Source organism: Strigops habroptila, chromosome 1, assembly GCF_004027225.2.
Source record: "Strigops habroptila isolate Jane chromosome 1, bStrHab1.2.pri, whole genome shotgun sequence".
NCBI lineage: Eukaryota > Metazoa > Chordata > Aves > Psittaciformes > Psittacidae > Strigops > Strigops habroptila.
In genome coordinates this window covers 49080329-49099097 of record NC_044277.2, presented here as the reverse complement: position 1 = coordinate 49099097, position 18769 = coordinate 49080329, and the positions used below count along the sequence as shown (strand labels likewise).

Genomic DNA, 18769 nt, shown 5'->3' with positions numbered 1-18769 from the left:
TTTTTAAACAGTAATAAATCAGCATTTTTGGTAACTTTTTGAGAATCTTGTGTTAATTATCAAAAAACGCAACACGGAGATGAATTCTTTTTTTGGTTTCTTTCCTCTCATTGTCACAGAAGCAGCCATGGGGTGCATTAAAAGCAAAGAAGATAAAGGTCCAGCCATGAAATACAGAACTGATAATACTCCAGAACCTGTTATTTCCCACGTCAGCCATTACGGATCAGACTCCAGCCAAGCAACACAGTCACCGTCAATAAAGGGATCAGCAGTTAATTTTAATAGTCATTCCATGACTCCTTTTGGGGGGCCCTCAGGAATGACACCCTTTGGAGGAGCATCATCTTCATTTTCAGCTGTGCCAAGTTCATATCCTAGTACTTTAACAGGTGAGTGTTACATAAAATGATGATATTATTATTTATTATTATTGTCATATTAAAAAAATAATATGATCCCTTGCCACACAGAAATAAATTACAAATTTAAAATAAATTGCCTTTTAGGGATTTCTGATTTTCAGTATCTTCACTGCTCAGATAATAATTCAGCCCATACTCACTGGTGACTGGGGTTTGGGGCTTGAGTGTTTTGGCTTTTGGTTTGGGAGGAGGATTAGGATCACAGTACAGAGAAATTTAAGACTTATTAAAGGTAATAATGGGACTAGTTGATCAAACTGCGTTAAAAGCTCTAGGCTGTTGAAGGGATACACGAAGGATATATGCACATAGGCTATAAGCTTTTGGAGAGAGGCACAAAATGAAAAACGCTTCAAATTCAGGAAATTGGGGCGTTTTAACTGATTTTCAGACTTACTTGATTTAGCTGTAAGTTACTAGTGCAGCATTGAATCTCTTCATTTATAAAGCTAAACAGAATATGCAGTATATTCTGTGTATTTTACTGTATGAGCAACATGTGTGAAACAAAATAGCAGAATTCTCATTGTTGGTGGCCATATTAAATCCAAAGTTGAAAATGTAAAAATAGAATTTACAAGGCACAAAGACCTTCTTGGCTGAGATTAAAATGCTGTATCTTCAGAGACATAATAAGCAACATGCATATTTGGTGTTATAAATCCACCTTTATATCAATGTTTTAAAACTTCATTACAAAAATATGGGTTTTGTATACATGGCTAATTTCAGTAGTTTTGCTGAATATTTTTGAGAGGAAGAAAGAGTAATTTATTACAGAAGTTTTGCACGGACACTTCACAAAACACAGTAAATAATTCCTTATTAGACTATTTCTAGTTTTCCCATAAACCTTTAATGTTAACACAAATACAGTGCTTACATGTTTGCCTCATTACAGTGGCATTTAAAATCTTCTAAACACAAGAAATTTGAGATCTATGAAAACCCACTGTGACCTTGACATTAAGTAATTCAGGAAACCAAATAGAAATTGTCAGGTAATGATCACGTCATATTCCCAGTTTGGGAATTCAGTAAAAATCAAATAATTAAAATGAGCATCTATCCTGTCGCAAAATTTTTGAGTCGGCTCTGAATCCCTGTTTTGCGTGAACATATGCAGAAATTATATAAGGGCAGCATTTCTTTTTATTCATTAGCTCCACTGAGGAAAGTTTATTTGGCTCCATCTGCCCCAAGAATCTACGTGTATGTGTTCTTACTGGTTCTTTGTTCATGTGGGAATCTGTAGCAGTGTGTGCAGGCACTCCTGGGCATTACCAGACATCAGGGAAGTAGCCTCCCACCAGGTACCACAAATCCTGTGCTACAGAGACCAGAAGGGATGTTCTCTTGCCTGTTTCTATTCCTGCTGGTAGTTAAGCATGTCATATCTTGGACCAGAATCAACAGGAGAGATTTTGCATTAAAAAGATATCTCATCAGTGTGAATTCAGTTATCAGCAGACATCATTTTGCAGTCAGGTAAAATGATACTGCATGTGTAATTATGCCTCCTCAGTTTGTAAAACCAGCCTATCCACAAACACACACACTTGAAAAATAAATAAATAAGAAATGCACCAGCAATTGCTTGTTACATTCAGTACCAATTTTGAGGTCGGCCAAAATTGGGTGGTTTTGTGAATGAATAAGATGACAAACTTCATCTGGCTGTAAGCTTTTTGTATTTGTGACACATAAAACACTGGATTGCATTCTGTGGCCCTTTGATTTGCAATAGAAGAGAATAGATGGGCTTGTTGAACAGGACGTAAGTGTCAGTAGTACTTAGTCCTTCAGTAATGTCTGACAAAAAGATGATACGGTTGTCATCGTGGCCTGTAGTGAGCCTGAAAAGAGTTGAGCCCTCTTTTATTCCTCTAGAGCAGAAAAGGAGAATAAATCCGGGTTAGTCACACTGCCCCTGTATTATACATTCTCAGTCATCGGATACTTTGAATTCATAGAATATTACTGAACATCAAACAGAAAACTGGACCACTGTTCTTGCCTTCTATGAAGGTATGTAAACACTAATGCTCTGTAATCCTCATGCTGAACAAGAAAGCAAAGTCTTCTCTCCAAAATCAGTCCTAGATAAGAGGATGGGAATACTGACCTAATGAAAGGATAACCTTTAAGGGAAAATGTTATGACCGCAAATAGCTTGAACAGCTGAACTAAATCACCTTGAAGTGATTCACAAAGAAAACAGCTGCGAGAGACTTCAAAAATCAGCTGAGCAGTATCTGTTTGTTTAAAACACTCTGTGCTGGTGCTGTTCTCTGTAAGTATTTTATTATTCTTTGCTACGAAATAGATAACACTTGTGAGTGAGCATAGTAAGAGATTTCATGATAGCTGAAGTGTTGAAATCAAAACTCCAAGGATTGTAAGGTAGCTTTTCCATTTCTTTAAAAATAATGAAGAGTACACAAATATTGATAATTACTGACAATCCTCTTATTGCATGGTTTACATTTGAATCCATTCCTTTTGAGTACTGCTACACACTCTCGAGGAATTACTCTCTCTCTTGTTCCCACATTAATATCTTTCTAGATGTTGTACAGTTTGTTTCCAAGTTCATGGAGTCTCCCAGTTTCTTTATATACAGTTAAAAACTTTTCTAGTATTGTGACTTGAGAGTGTTTATTTTCTTCATTTGCTGAAGAGCTCTGTGGGGATGGTTTATATCCACACTTGGTTTCTGTTTGTGCGAATGTGGTATGTATCACCACAATTTTCTTGCTCTGTGTAGCAGTTTGTGTCATCAAAATAACACAGTGATGTAGTAATGCAAGCAAAAATTGGTAGAACTGTGTTGATTTTTTAACTTTGATTAGGAACTGTTAACTTATAGGGAATATTCTAATTAATTTTCAGTTCATAAATCACACTTCAAAAAAACCCCCCTCAATTACTCTAACCACCTGTGGGGATTTTTTGTTCTGTTTTTTTCCTAGAGGAACTGTAAATTCATTTCTGGCTAATACCCGCTGAGAGACTGTAATCAGAAGACGACTCTAAATCAAATTAAAATATTTAAATGATTAGGAGCTCTTTATGTCAGAAAGTATATATTGCAAAAGAACATTAGCTGTAGACAATACCCATTGCATTATGTATTCTTCCTTTCTGATCACTGTCATGTTGATTATAAGATCTAAAATTAGATGCAATCTGAAATTAGATGCAGCATGTTTCTGTTGCTGGTCTTCCGTGTGTATTCTGGTACATACATGCACATGTTAGAGGTGTAATATTATACATTTAAAAATAAGTTATTGCTTTAGACTATCATTAGGCTTCCTAAATGTCCATTAGACTCTGAAGTAGCATTTCTAGAGCTTAAAAAGTCTTTCTGGATTGCCTATCTGCAGTTTTCTATTTTAACTTTCTTCTAGCTATGGTACGTAGTTCTTTATTTCTGCTTCTATCTTGTACATCTCATATAGCCTGTTTTCCTTTCCCTCTTTCTTTTTTAGCCCAGTTTCATAGATTAGTCCTTTTAACTACAGTATAAGTTTCCCTACCATAAGTATAGGAGGTTCCCTACCATCCATCACACATGTAACCTGTTTGTGGGACATTGTTGTGGTTTAACCCCAGCTGATAACTAAGCCCCACAGAGCCACTTGCTCATTCCCCTCACAGTGAGATGCAGGGAGAGAATCAGAAGGGTAAAAGTGAGAAAACTCATGGGTTGAGATAAAGACAGTTTAACAGGTAAAGCAAAAGCAGCATGTGCAAGTAAAACACAGTAAGGAGTTCATTCACCACTCCCCATGGTCAGGCAGGTGTTCGGCCATCTCTAGGAGAGCAGGGCTGCATCATGTGAAACGGTTACTTGGGAAGACAAGCGGCATCACTCCCAACATACTCCCTTCCTTCTTCCCCCAGCTCTATATGCTGATCATGACACCATATGGTATGGAACATCCCTGTGGCCAGTTGAGGTCAGCTGTCCTGGCTGTGTCCCCCCCCAGCTTCTTGTGCACCTCCGCAGTCCTCGCTGGTGGGGTGGTGTGAGGAGCAGAAAAGGCCTTGACTCTGTGTAAGCACCATTCAGCAATAACAAACACATCTCTGTGTTATCAAGACTGTTTCCAGCACAAATCGAAAACATAGTTCCAGCTACTGTGAAGAAAATTAACTCTATCCCAGCTAAATCCAGCACAGACAGGCTCAACAACATGCCCTGTACCAGAAGTGGGATGGGCAAGCAAATTCCTTAGAGTTGGTGGAGTTGCTCATCCTGTGACATTATCTCAGTCCTTGTTTTCTGCTGATGGATCATCCTCAACAAGGGTCTGCTTTGCTGATGGGGAAACTTGATTGACTTAAATCATTAGTGCTAAAGCAGAGAAATGTCTTTGTCCCCAACAGAGTACTTTTATTTCTGGTTCAATTCCATGAGTGGATCTTGATGTGTAACCTCAGAAAGTTAGGAATACATCAGTTAGTTATAACTATGTTCAACAGGAAATTACTTCTGTAAAAATTAGTGGCTCATGGTTCACCCTTGTGGTATTGTAAGATCTTCTAGAATTGCATTTACCAACAGGCTGGCTTTTTTTACTGCTGATGTGCTGTGCAGGTTTCTGTATATAACTGCTCTAAATATTAATGTACTTCCAGTGATGTATTTAGCTGCCTTTTGTGGTGTGGAAGCATATTTTTAGGTTATCTGTTTATAGGCTTTCCTCTGTTTTAAGAAATGAGCTGATTATTGATCTGGCTTCCGAAATGAGATGCAACCTGCAGTGTTTAGTTGCTTCCCAATCAAAATTGATGAGTTATTTTACAGACAAGCCCTTAAATCAAGTGTTGCAACACTATTGCTATATCATCTGGGTTTTTTTCTTTTTCCTAAGGTGGTGTTACTGTATTTGTGGCCTTATATGATTATGAAGCTAGAACTACAGATGACCTTTCATTTAAGAAAGGTGAACGGTTCCAGATAATAAATAACACGTAAGTGTTCTCATTCACAGACTTTATTTGGTGGGTGTTGGGAATAAATAGATCCTCACCTCTTCTTGAAATCTGTGTATCCTGAGTAGATTGATTTTTGGGTTTGTTTTTTTGTTTTCTTGGATGCACACGATGCTCTAACAAGCATGGGGTTAAAATATTGATACTGATAAGACAATAACCTTCAGGCTGAAGTCAGGGTTTGGGTGCAGGTCTAGAACTGTAGTGACTGGGGCAGCCCCAGTCCTCTCCCCCTCAGTGGGTTGGGTGGCATCCTTCCACTTCCTGCTCCCGCGAGGCACAGCTACCCACTTCAGGCAGCAGCTATGGAGACACATGCTGTCCCATCCCAGGCTCTGCACCATGGAGATTCTCTCTGACAGGTTTCTGTATCTTCTGGGGAAGTGAGCCCACTCGCTGGAGGTGAATGTGCAGCCTGTAGGCAGGGACATCTCACCAGGGAAGTGTGTCTAGCTGGCCTCCACAGTAAATCTGTGCTCAGATAGTTTATGAGTAGTTTGATGTTCTAGTTCGATTGCAGCAACGTTGCAGTACTACAGCCTGATTTCTAGAAGTCTTCTGAAAGGGAAATAATTTGTTCACCTTGGAGATTTCTTTACACACAGCTTTGGGCTGCAGTAATAGTTCTAATTCATACATGTAGCAGTTTTCATTGGTCCAGTTCTCTTAATTTTATTAGCTGACTCCTACCTCCTTTATTGCTCACTGTCAGCGTACAGGCAGAATGACCTGGGAGAGGCAGATGAAGACTAGAGAACTGGGAAGTTTGTTTACACATCTCTGCCATAAAATGTTTTGCTGTAGATTTACATTTTGCATATTTGATAAATTCCTTGTTTATCAAAAAAGAAACCAAAAACCAAACAAACAAAAAAAGCAACAAAACCAAAATTCAAATCTTTAAAATTAAAAATTTCACTAAGAGGCACTCATGTTGCTTACAATGAAAAGAAAAATATATTTAGGTGCAGCACAAACTTATTTTAGATACATTCATAATTAAAATAACGTTACCTAGATTTGACTTGCTTCTCGTATGCGAGGATGTTATAGGTGCTGGGGAATGATGCATTGTTTATGTGTGGAAGAGATAACTGATATTCTGTTGCAGGGAAGGAGACTGGTGGGAAGCAAGATCCATTGCTACGGGCAAAACAGGCTACATCCCAAGCAATTATGTAGCTCCTGCAGACTCCATTCAAGCAGAAGAGTAAGACATCACATCCTTTCAATCTCTTCTTATTACCCATTCTACACTCTGTGCCCTGTGGTGACACTATTCCCTTAATCCAGTATATGTAACATTTAAGGGTAAAGTAGGATAATACTACTAATTAAAGGATAGCAATGCTACTTGGATGATGTCAAAGGTATAATTTATTAATAAGTATGATGTACACTCATGCAAATATTTTATGCCTGTTGCTATGTATGGGCTAAAGGAAAAAGGATAGAATACAATAATGAAGGTAAGAATTGGGGAACTTACATTGTGCTTCATATAATGCAAAAATAATGGGTTAAAGTCAAAGAGTTCACACACCATCAACTCTGGGTTTTTATTCTTATTTTTGCTTATAGAATCATAGAATGGTTAGGGTTGGAAAGGACCTTAAGATCATCATCGTGAGGGACACCTCACACTAGACCATGTCACTCAAGGCTCTGTCCAACCTGGCCGTGAACACTGCCAGGGATGGAGCATTTATCACTTCTTTCCAGTGCCTCACCACCCTCACAGTAAAGAACTTCTTCCTTATACCTAACCTGAACTTCACCTGTTAAAGTTTGAACCCAGAACTGCTAACTACAGTCCCTAATGAAAAGTCCCTCCCTAGCATCTTTATAGGCCCCCTTCAGATACTGGCAGGCTGCTATGAGGTCTCCACGCAGCCTTCTCTTCTCCAGGCTGAACAGCCCCAACTTTCTCAGCCTGTCTTCATACGGGAGGTGCACCAGCCCCCTTATCATCCTCATGGCCCTCCTCTGGACTTGCTCTGTGTCCGTCTTACATTGAGGACACCAGAACTGTACACAATACTCCAAGTGGGGTCTCACGAGAGCAGAGTAGAGGGGCAGGATCACCTCCTTCGACCTGCTGGTCACGCTTCTTTTGATGCAGCCCAGGATACAGTTGGCTTTCTGGGCTGCGAGCACACACTGCCAAACCTAACTCAAATTCAGCTATGCCCTTGGTAGCACCTAATCTTACTAATAATCTTATTCTAAAAATACCCATTTGTGTGGACTGTTACTGCTAATCTGTAATAACTTTTTGGTGACAAAGTTGTCAGGCACTGTAAGGACTACTATGAATTGGAAAAATTGTGTGGCTTTTTTGGTACCACTACTTCATGCATTTATTTACAAAGATCCCAGAGCACTTACAGAATCGCATAGAGTTCCTGTGGGAGCTGTGACTTGGGGTACAGTTTCAGGTTATACTTTTTCCAAGGGATTGATTGTATTTGTTGTACTAGAAATATAAAACTCTGCACTTCTTGCTTCAATATACAGGCATGGTACTGCCAGTAAGCAGTTCCCTGACATGCGATCTGTGCGCTTCTGTGTTTGCTACTGCACTTCTGGGAAAAGTGCCTGATTTCCAAGTTTGTTCCTGAATCTCAAGCTGAGAGTAACGTGTTGCTGCTACTCTCACTTGGCTCTTTGCTATTAAAAAGTGATTGTATCAAAGATGTACTGTTATTTTTATGCCCTTGAATTTCAGCTGCTTTTGAAATCATTGACTTCAGATTTTTTTGAAAAGAAGTTGAGGTTTGTTGGGTTTTTGTTTTATTTTAAACTATGCAATAAAAACATTGCCATTACAGCTGCAGTGGTAGTAAAATGGAAATGATAGCCCTTTGCAAACTAAGAACACAGAGTTTCTGCAAAGCAAGTATGGTTCCTAAAGACTGGCAAAACATCACCACAGCATTTGGAATAGAGTTCATTTGGTTTAGAGTTCCTTTTGTTAGCCCTGGGCTTTGTTAGGGTTTGTAGGTTTTGTTTTATGGTTGCAGTTACAAGTGTAAAAGCAATACATAGCCCAAGTTGCTAGGATTTTCTTTAAGTGATCTTTTCTAAGCCTGAAGGCATTTTATATCACAAACTGCTTGTGACAGGATCCATATTATCCGTGTGCCTTTTGAATGATACTGTAATAGAAAAGTTTAAAATGCTCATAAAAACAAGTAAACCCTACTATTATTTTACAGGTAATGAAATAAAATATCACTTTACAATATAGTTTGTAAATGGTTGTAGTAGTCTGGGGAGGATGTGAGGTAATTAAGCAGGGTTCAAGTTTGTGTCAATAAGATTATAGGTTACATGCAAACTGTCTCAAGTGTATGCACTCTCACATCCAGTTCTAACTTTGCACATCTACATAAGCAGTCAAACTGCAAATACAATAAAAAATAAGAGTAAGTTTCAAATTCCCGAATGATTGCACAGGCCATTCTTTCCACAGGCTAGCAGAATGATCCCTCCTTACTTACATTTTCCCTCCACAAAATGTTTCTCCCACAAAACCATTGTTTTGCAGCAGTTTCCAGTGCTACTTTTCTTCTCCCAGCACTCATAAATGACAGATTTGCTTGATGCTATGACAGTGCCAAATGAGAACGTTTGAAATTTACACTTCTGAGGTATACAATCAAAATAAAATGTAGTCAGAAATAAATGTTATTCCAAAGTCTGGTGATTTGCTGGGAAATGGACCTTTTATCACTGGCTCAAGACAGAGCTGTGTGCAAGCTGTTCATCAGGGTGAGCACTCTCTGGGAGCATAAAAGAAGAAATTCTTTTTGTGAAAGAACTTAAGGCAAGAAAAAACACAGGTACTTTTTGGTATCAGGATGATGCAACAAAGGTGGAGTGTTTCTCATGGAGAAGTAAATGATACCTGGTTGTTTCTAAACGGTCAGTAGAAAAAAGTGCTCCCTCTACTGAGGTAGAGAAGGATGGGACGCAGCAGAAGTTGCATGGATATAAGAAACCTTTCTATCCTGAGGACAGCCAGGCAGTTGCACAGGTTCCCCAGGTTGGCTGTGCAGGGTACATCCTTCAAGGTTTTCAAGACCAGAATGGATAATGCCCTGAGCAAACAGGCCTGAGCTCACAGCTGACGCTGCTTGTGTCAGGAGGCTGGACCAGAGACCTCCCAAGGGCCCCTTTCAACCTGAAGGAATCCATGATCCAATGATATTTATGCATGCCCACTTTGTACTAAATACTGTTTTCTAACACATAGAAGGTGGTTTCAGCTGCTGCAGCGTTTCGAGTGTGCTACCAAAGCATGTCATCTAATTCAGCTTGACCTGTGAACTTCTTAACCAAGAGGTGTTACTTTCAATGTTAAGTACTGTTGAGGTCCATTGTTAAACCATCAGAAAATTATAGTATTCATGGATAGAGGCTTCTTTACATGTATTTTGCAAAGAAGAGAAATGAAAGTCATATAGTAATAGGTCATCTTAATCTTTTGATTATTTGGCTGTCATTATTTTCACTGATCTGTAACTGCTTTGGGATATTAGTAGTCCAGTTAGTGCTTGATATTTCTAAATCTTGTGTTTGTATGATTACCAAAGCATAGGAATCTTTTACTTACACATTTCCTTCAACATTTTCTAGGTGGTATTTTGGTAAGATGGGCAGGAAGGACGCAGAAAGGCTACTTTTAAATCCTGGGAACCAGCGTGGTATTTTCTTAGTAAGAGAGAGTGAAACCACTAAAGGTAAGTATATTTATGTATGTGTCTGCTCTCTCCCATTCGCACCACCACCAAGGTGGACATAATGACCATTTTTATGTCTGTCACATAATACGTATGCATGTGCACACACCTGTGTGTATAATGACAGTTGGGGAGATTTTTTTTACGGGTTTTATTTCTTATGGGGTTTAATTTATGTTAATGATCAGAAGTATTTGTAATAGGCTGTGATGGATGGGGCTTTGAGCAACCTGGTCTAGTGGAAGGTGTCCCTGCCCATGGCAAGGGGGTTGGAACCAGATGATCTTTAAGGTCTCTTCCAACCCAAACCATTCTGTGATTCTGTGATACGTTAAATATGTTTTTAAACTTTTGGTGAAGAACCAAGTATGGCTTGTTTCCTAGGTGCTTACTCCCTTTCTATACGTGACTGGGATGAGGTCAGAGGTGATAATGTGAAACACTACAAAATCAGAAAACTTGACAACGGTGGATACTATATCACAACCAGAGCACAATTTGAATCTCTACAGAAGCTTGTGAAACACTACAGAGGTAAGCCCAAGTTCTAGCGTCCTAATGCTACCTTGTAAGGAAAAAAAACCTGTGTACTTAGCTTATTTTTAGAATTTACAACTCTAATATTTCTTCTTGATTTTTGACAAACAGTAGGTGGACTAATTCTATTTATCAACATTAGGATGTTAGTTTTGTAACAGTCTTTATCCCTGCTTAACAACAATGCTTATTTTTCCTGTTTTCCAGAACATGCCGATGGGCTGTGTCATAAGCTAACGACTGTGTGTCCCACTGTGAAACCACAAACACAGGGACTAGCAAAAGATGCCTGGGAAATCCCTAGAGAATCTTTGAGGCTGGAAGTTAAGTTGGGCCAAGGATGTTTTGGTGAAGTATGGATGGGTAAGAGCTTAATGACACATTTCAGTTGTTCATGCAAATGTCTTAATAGTATTTTAAGTAAATCAGTATCAGGATCTGAGAAGATAATCTGATAAGGAATTGAGGGGGGGGAAACACGATCAGACATGAAAGGTAAAATTAATATTCAATATAGTTCTAGTTTATAATTATTCTGTTAGCTAAAAAAACAAAAGCAAAAAGCAAACACATTTCAGCAGAAAATCTCTTCAATGTTATAGTGGAGACTAAAATCTGATTTGTTTATCTAGGAACATGGAATGGAACCACAAAAGTAGCGATCAAGACTCTAAAACCTGGTACAATGATGCCAGAAGCTTTCCTGCAGGAGGCTCAGATCATGAAGAAATTACGACATGACAAGCTTGTTCCACTATATGCAGTTGTTTCTGAGGAACCAATCTACATCGTCACAGAATTCATGACAAAAGGTGTGTGACAATAGTTTTGAAGATACTACATTTACAATATTATTTAAGATGCCAGCCACAAATTAAGTGTTTAATTAATGTTAGGTTTAAGCTGACTGAAGTATAAGTGGTAATTTTGATTAAATTAAAATGAGCAACGCTTGACCTACTTGAAGCAGATCTGATTTAGATCATGGGTGGAGACATGATTTTTTTGCACATCTCTGTCACCCTTGCTAGTCTTCCAAGTACAAGATTGGGGTTTTTTCTGTCCTCAATTTTAGTGTGTACTGTTACGTTTAAATTGGATGGTCTAGTTGGTAATATCATGAGAATATGCCTGCCTGTTGACAGGTCATGCTCAGGACGACAGAATTGGCTGGGTTTGTTTGTTTGTTGGTTGTTGTTTTTGTTTCTAGTTTTTCTTTTCCATCAGTGTAATAGTAAATTTTAAGAAGGTTGAGGTTGAGGGTTTTTTTTCCCAGACTCTGTCCTTTATCTTCTTGTTTTCAGTCTTTCATCCTTCTTCCCTTGCTCTGTATTGTTTCCCTCTCCCCCTGCTGATGAAACAGACATTGAGAGATTTAGACTGAATGAAGAAATAAACATAAGCATATTCGTGTTAAGAAGCAACAGATTTTCAAGGCAATTATTCCAGTTTTTAAAAAATGCAGACTTCTGTTCACTTCACAGAGAAGTTGTGCTGTTCTGATAAGAAACAGAAGCCATGTTAAAGACCAAAGAGAGTGGCTACTTTTGTTCAGTACTCTGCCACAATTATTAGGGGGGAGGGGGGGTGTCCTGTTTGCATAGGGGTTTTTAAGGTGTTGTATAGTTTTGATAAGGTGGAAAGGAATAGAAAAATCTAAGAAGTTTCTTCTGTGGTGGTGGTGTTCCTAAATAACACTAGACAGTCTGTCTGTCAGATCTTAAAGCTGCCATGCAAAATCAGTTTTCATTGTCCAGAAATCACGTTTGGCAGGACAATCAGGAAAAAAAAAAAAAAAAAAAATAAGAAAATTAAAAGCTTTATAGATTTCTGTCTGAGAAAAAGTAAAGTTTGAAGCCAGAACCAGGATGTTACTTTCCAAAAGCAGAAGTAAAAAATTGGAGAAATAGTTGCGTGTTTGTCTAAATTACAGGTTCAAAATGCTATTGGAAGCCTCTGTTTTAATTTGAAAAATTTATCACATTTTACCAAGAAACAAAACCTCTTTGGCAATTTGGTGGTTCATACGTGAAAGCTAGTAGAACAATTTTTTTTTTTTCTTCTTCTTTGTCCTTTTACAAGGAAGGAGGTGAGTAAAAACTGCACAGCACCCAAATTTTTTTCCGGTATGGAAAAAATACTCTTCATACTAGAGATCAGTGTGAAATCTTTGGTCCTTTGAGCTCATGAACCAAGATGGGGAAAAGTCTGTGCAAACACACACATCAGACAGCAGTAGCAGTGTGGGTCTAGTCTGCCACACTTTTAATTTCATTGCAAAAATACAGCAACTGACTGTAACCACATCATAGGTATCCAGTTCACAGCTACAGCTATGAATCCACTGCAAGATATGCAGTTCAAAGGGATTTTTTTCCCCACCATCACACTAGTAATTTTGGCATTGTGATTTTGACTGCGATGAGACAGTTATCACTCTTCACCAGTTTCATAAGAATAAGATCGTGTTCCGATACCCTTATAGCGTAATAGCACCTGTAGAGAAAACTGTTATGTCAAAGACAAAGTTTTACCACGCATGTAAAGATTACTATCTTGAAAGAAGCGCCGGTCCTTGGAACTGATTTCAAGTACTGCTCTTGTTGTAATGTTCTAGGCACAATTATATTATATAAATGGGAAAAGGTAATATAAAGAGTGGAATACACTTTTGTTTTCCTCTGTAAAAAATAAAAAGCAACAAAATAAAAGCAACAATTTCAGAGTAACTTCCCTAGTATGTAATTGGAACTGTCAGGAAGTAAAATAAATCATGGATAGGAGGTTTTTTGTTCGTTAATTATGAATTTCACTGTGGAAAGAAGTCCAGCTAAGAAGAACATTGATACCAGAGCTCTTGGGAACAATCCTTACATATTGCCATGTAGTCGTTAAGCAGCAGTCTGTTTTATTAGTGTTTAGTTATCTGAATTATTGGAATGGATTTCAAAGTACTTCAGTAAAACTTGCACTGGCTAATTATCAGGACAGAGACAACTACCAGCAGTCATCGAGTCATGTATTTTGGTAAATGATTGATTTTCAAATACAGATTTTGAGAGATGAATATGTAAATCATACTGTCTATGAAAAGAAAAAAATCTCATTCATGTTTTCAGATCACATTAATTTTTTTTCCCTTTTTTTTTTTCCCAAAACGTGTTATCTTTTACAGGCAGCTTGCTAGACTTCCTTAAAGAAGGAGAAGGGAAATACTTAAAACTCCCACAGCTGGTCGACATGGCTGCTCAGGTACATTGTATAAACCAAGAAAACTTTATTTTGTCCTTAGAAGAGAGATTTAAAACTATATCAGATATCAACTAAATGTAAATACTGAGCGCTCTGGCAATTGTATGCTGTTCTGTCTTACATCTTCTGTTATAGGTTTGGAATTTGTTGAAAATAAACAATATAGTTCCCAATTAGCAGATACTGAATAGCCACCCACACTTTAATCAGTGCTGTCACAAGCTCTTGCTGTGCTATACATCCTATACTTATACAATGAGAATGGAGCTAAAATAAAGGGGTACAGCTTAATGCTTGGGAGAAATGGATATAGTCATGAAAAATAATCTTTAATAAAACTTTATTTTTAAGATTGCTGATGGCATGGCTTACATTGAAAGAATGAACTACATCCACAGGGATCTCCGGGCAGCTAACATTCTTGTAGGAGACAATCTTGTGTGTAAAATAGCAGACTTTGGTTTAGCAAGGTTAATAGAGGACAATGAGTACACTGCAAGACAAGGTAAGACACATTTATTTACTGAATAAGTAAGATCCATTACCTTCAGATTACTTAGAACTATTACATTTAGCAGAATGTGTCTGTGTATTCTGGCTGCATGACTAAAGATTATGCATATAAGTGTGCTTTCACAGCTATATTTAGGTGTCCTCCTCACCTGAGTGCAATTTTAGTAAACTTTTCAATGGTCAAAATTATCTGGCAGTTTGCTTATGTTTTCAAAAAATGTTTTCAGTTATTTTTGGGGGGTAAAACTTGCTACAGTTTGAAGGGAGCTCAGATTCCAGAGAGGCTGCTCATCAGATTGTGAAGGTCATCCCACTTTAAAACATACGTAATTAAGAATCCCAGATGTCTAAAGTGCTTCCAAAAATTGTAGCCAGTGGTTGCTGCCCTAGTCGGAAACATCTTTCCAGTTTGAAACATTAAAATACTGTTTTTATGACAAAAATGAATTTTGTCAACAAAGCAAAATGTAAAAAGTTTTTGGGTGCAGTATTCTTAAAAATATTTTGATGTGTAAGCAAGGGAAAATTAAGTATCTCTCCAATGTTCATAGGAGCTAAATTCCCAATTAAATGGACCGCTCCGGAAGCAGCATTGTATGGTCGGTTTACAATCAAGTCGGATGTGTGGTCATTTGGAATTTTACTGACAGAGCTGGTAACAAAAGGGAGAGTGCCATATCCAGGTAAGAGGAAAATGTGATAGATTTTTCTTTTCTTTGTTGTATTCTGTGCTTCTGAGGTTACCTTTTGTACTTCCTGCCTTCATTCAGAGCCCACAGTTGACAGGCAGAGACAAAAACTTAGTCATGCTTCACTGGTTCCTTTGTTCACAAAGCCTCTTTGGTTTATTTACGAATTAACTATTATATATTTTTTTAAGTGTTTTAAGATAATAACACTCGTAAATGTGACTGATAATTCATTTCAGGTCATTGGATATCCTTATGTTTTCCTATCTGTCTGCTGCTGAAATTTCTGCTTGTGACATTTTCCCAGGCTACAGTGGCCATCAGTAGAGTGAACCTGCTAAACCAGTTTTTGAAACTAAACATATGTAACATATCTTGTCAAATATTTTGCTGTGACTGGATTTTGTAAGGCAGTCCTCATAGGTGTATATAATGCCTTTTTCTGGGCCTAATTTCAAATTAAGTAGTCCTCGAACGGAACCTAAGGCAGGCAGAAGGTATTTGTGTTTGAGTCTCCTTTTTGAAAGGACAGGCCCAAGGCAATGGGAAAGTAAATGAATGAGATAGCATACAAATGGACAAAGGACCAGGTATTGAGGCATTACCAGTGTGATAAAATAATTTTCAGAAATGTATTTAATGCAAAATGTAAAAAATTCATTTGTTTCAAGGTGTGTTCATTAAAGGTTCTGTCTGGTAGATTCATGTGCGTTGCATTACTTTGGGAAACTGTTCTTTGCATGATGTCATTCAGAGCTAAAATGCTTTTCTTTTAGGGATGGTGAATCGGGAAGTTCTGGAACAAGTGGAACGTGGATATAGGATGCCTTGCCCACAAGGCTGCCCAGAGTCTCTCCATGAGTTAATGAAACTGTGTTGGAAGAAGGACCCTGATGAGAGACCAACATTTGAATATATACAGTCTTTCTTGGAGGACTACTTTACTGCTACAGAACCACAGTACCAGCCTGGAGACAATTTATAAGCCAACAGTCTATATAACATGCACAAATCTGCCAAATGTAAAAGACTTGCAAAGAATTCCTGACATCTATAAGGAATCAAAGGAAAGAAAATCTTCACTACTTTGCATGCTCTTAATGGCAAACTGGAATTTCATAATGCAGTTGCACAAAACCACTTTTAAAGTGTTATAATCTAATTTACCAATGACATGTTTTTATTTTTTTTCTCTTTCCCAACTTATTTTCAGGGTCCAAAGGAAGCTTACTGAAAATACAGGGTAGAAAAATGAGTGTTGGTGTGAACAATAGCAGTTAAAAACCAATGTTTCAAATCCTTTATGTTCCTGACATTTGATAATCATTCTACTAAAGAGGGAATTGTCTAGAATGGGTGATCTTGGGGTAAGACATTTTTAAAGCAGAAGAACTTTGTGGGACCAAGCAATTCTATTCCAGTTCCGTAAAACTCCCTGTGTTCAAAATTACATGTGTGTGCCCCCCACCCCCCAGAAAAAGATGGTACCACTGTATTTGATATATAGTCTTGATCTTTAAGCTTCCTCTTGCTTGGACTTAATTAGGGTAGGCAGGTTAAAAGAGAAATTGGAACAGTGAATGACGAACTTGATCTAAATGGTAGACCTCAATAGTGAAATTAGAGATCATAATGCACTGTGTTAATACTTGTATTAATATAACTGGAAAGTAGCAGGAGAGATTTTTCTTTTATTCTTTCTGCATAGCTAATTAAGAATAATGCAGGTAACTAGAAAATGAGGTAATATTTTATAAAATCGTGTTGATAAAGTATGATGATATTTGAACTTGAAGCTATGTAATACAATCAGGAGGGAAAGCCTTTCACTTTTAAGCCCCAATCCAACAGCGAGCTTTTGTATGGGAAGACTACCTGAACAAAGCTCACCAGGAAAGCAAGACTGAAGCTGATAAACAGCCACTCTTTGGTCCTTTTTCAGAGACAGGTTTGGTACTGTTTTATGTGGCTTAAGTGTGTTAACAAGGGTGGGTGCCACAAATGCTAGCTGTCACAAGTTCAGGGATTTGATTGCACTTTTGCTTTTCTTGACTATTAAGACACACTTACACGCAGTTGCTCTTCCCACTTCTGCCCTTCCTACAGAATTATTTAAATAAAAATAAACAAAAGAAAATGTGAAAGTTTAAAAACTAAAGGGATAAAATGTATTTAATATTGTCCAAATATACTGACATTGAAATTTGCTGGCTTTCAGCCCAGCTGACACTACATCTAGATTTATTTTCCTTGGCTACTGACATATCAAGCAATAACATCATGTCTTTTACTGAATGATTTGCATGAGGTTCTTGAATTTCTGGTCAAGCTTAAGTACTTTAATTTTGAAACACTAAACTCTTACTTAGCTACCAGGTTGGAATTCATATAATCATTGTAAAGCTATCCTACGAATGAATTTCAGAAAAGCTGGTAATATACTTCTGGTACTAAACGTAACATTCTTTATGGGTTTACACTACATGGAATCCAACTACCAAACAGATCTTTGTAAGAACAGTGCCATCATTTGTCATTTTCCCTCATCATCGCTCATTACCTGTAAATCTGTGGTTATCAAATTTTCAAAGGGCTTTATGTAAGAAAAACAAAACAAAAAAAAAACCACACACACACAAAAAATAATCAACCCAAAAAATACGATGGAATTTTAATTTTTCTAAATATTTTAAAATGAATAACACAATCATGAGTTTATGTATTAATACAGTTATAACAAAAAATGCCAAAAATGACACTGGCATTGTTTGGATTTTTAATTAATGGAACAGTTCATTGTAATAACACTTGTATAGTAAAGGAATAAAACACTAACTTAATGAACGTGTTCATTGTAAATGGTTGTGTATTATAAAACTCCAAATGAGTTTGTATGTTTATGAAAATTTGTTTCACCTGAAGACCTTGACGTGGTTCTTACCCTAACAGAGTTTAAAATTCACATTCACACTTTTTATATAAATAGTAATAAGTTTAATTATGTAACTAAGTATTTTTATAAAGTATGGCATTGTTGAACTGTTTTGCAGAATTGGTTCAAAATAAATTTCTCCTTGATTGCATCTGCTTATTTGAGGGGTGGGAGGAGGGAAACGGGAGGGGGACAAAAGCAGAGTAGCTTTCATATTGAGGGGAAAAGGAGGGGAATTAAACCTTCATGAGTTTAGAGTGTGTTTTTATCCTCTGTAAATTAATTTAATGTACTTTCATACAAGATACTGAGTTTGTGGGGTATTATTGCTGTGAAAAGGGAGACATTTTCTAGAGCAGTTCAGAAGTCTTTGTCAGGAATGGACTACAACAATTCTGTCTGGACTTAGAACTAACCCCTGTGACAGATGGACAGACACACAGACTGAGTCTTGTGAGAGCATGTCCAGCATAGACTCAGCTGGTAGTCAGTGCCATGCTGCAGGGCAAACACATTTCCTCTCGGTTTATCTGGTATTAGCAGCCACTGTTGACTTCGGTGCAGTTTTTCAGGGAATTTCACACATTCGTTCTTGTGAAAGCTGATTTCTTGTATCTCAACTTCATTGAATGTTACCTGTCTCAGTGACCACTACAACTGTAACCTCAAATC

At 37.6% G+C, this 18769-nt stretch overlaps 1 protein-coding gene across 1 annotated transcript in view; it reads left to right on the top strand.

Moving 5' to 3' along the window:
- The window catches only part of YES1 (YES proto-oncogene 1, Src family tyrosine kinase), a 52014-nt gene extending 33766 nt beyond the window's left edge, over positions 1-18248 (top strand). The window contains exons 2-12 of the mRNA XM_030493977.1: positions 120-392; positions 5309-5408; positions 6541-6639; positions 10071-10174; positions 10559-10708; positions 10919-11074; positions 11344-11523; positions 13887-13963; positions 14315-14468; positions 15028-15159; positions 15942-18248. Coding sequence (XP_030349837.1) covers positions 128-392; positions 5309-5408; positions 6541-6639; positions 10071-10174; positions 10559-10708; positions 10919-11074; positions 11344-11523; positions 13887-13963; positions 14315-14468; positions 15028-15159; positions 15942-16150 — 1626 coding nt within the window. The 5' untranslated portion in view covers positions 120-127 and the 3' untranslated portion in view covers positions 16151-18248. The remainder of the gene's footprint in view (positions 1-119; positions 393-5308; positions 5409-6540; positions 6640-10070; positions 10175-10558; positions 10709-10918; positions 11075-11343; positions 11524-13886; positions 13964-14314; positions 14469-15027; positions 15160-15941) is intronic.
- Positions 18249-18769: the final 521 nt, after the last annotated feature.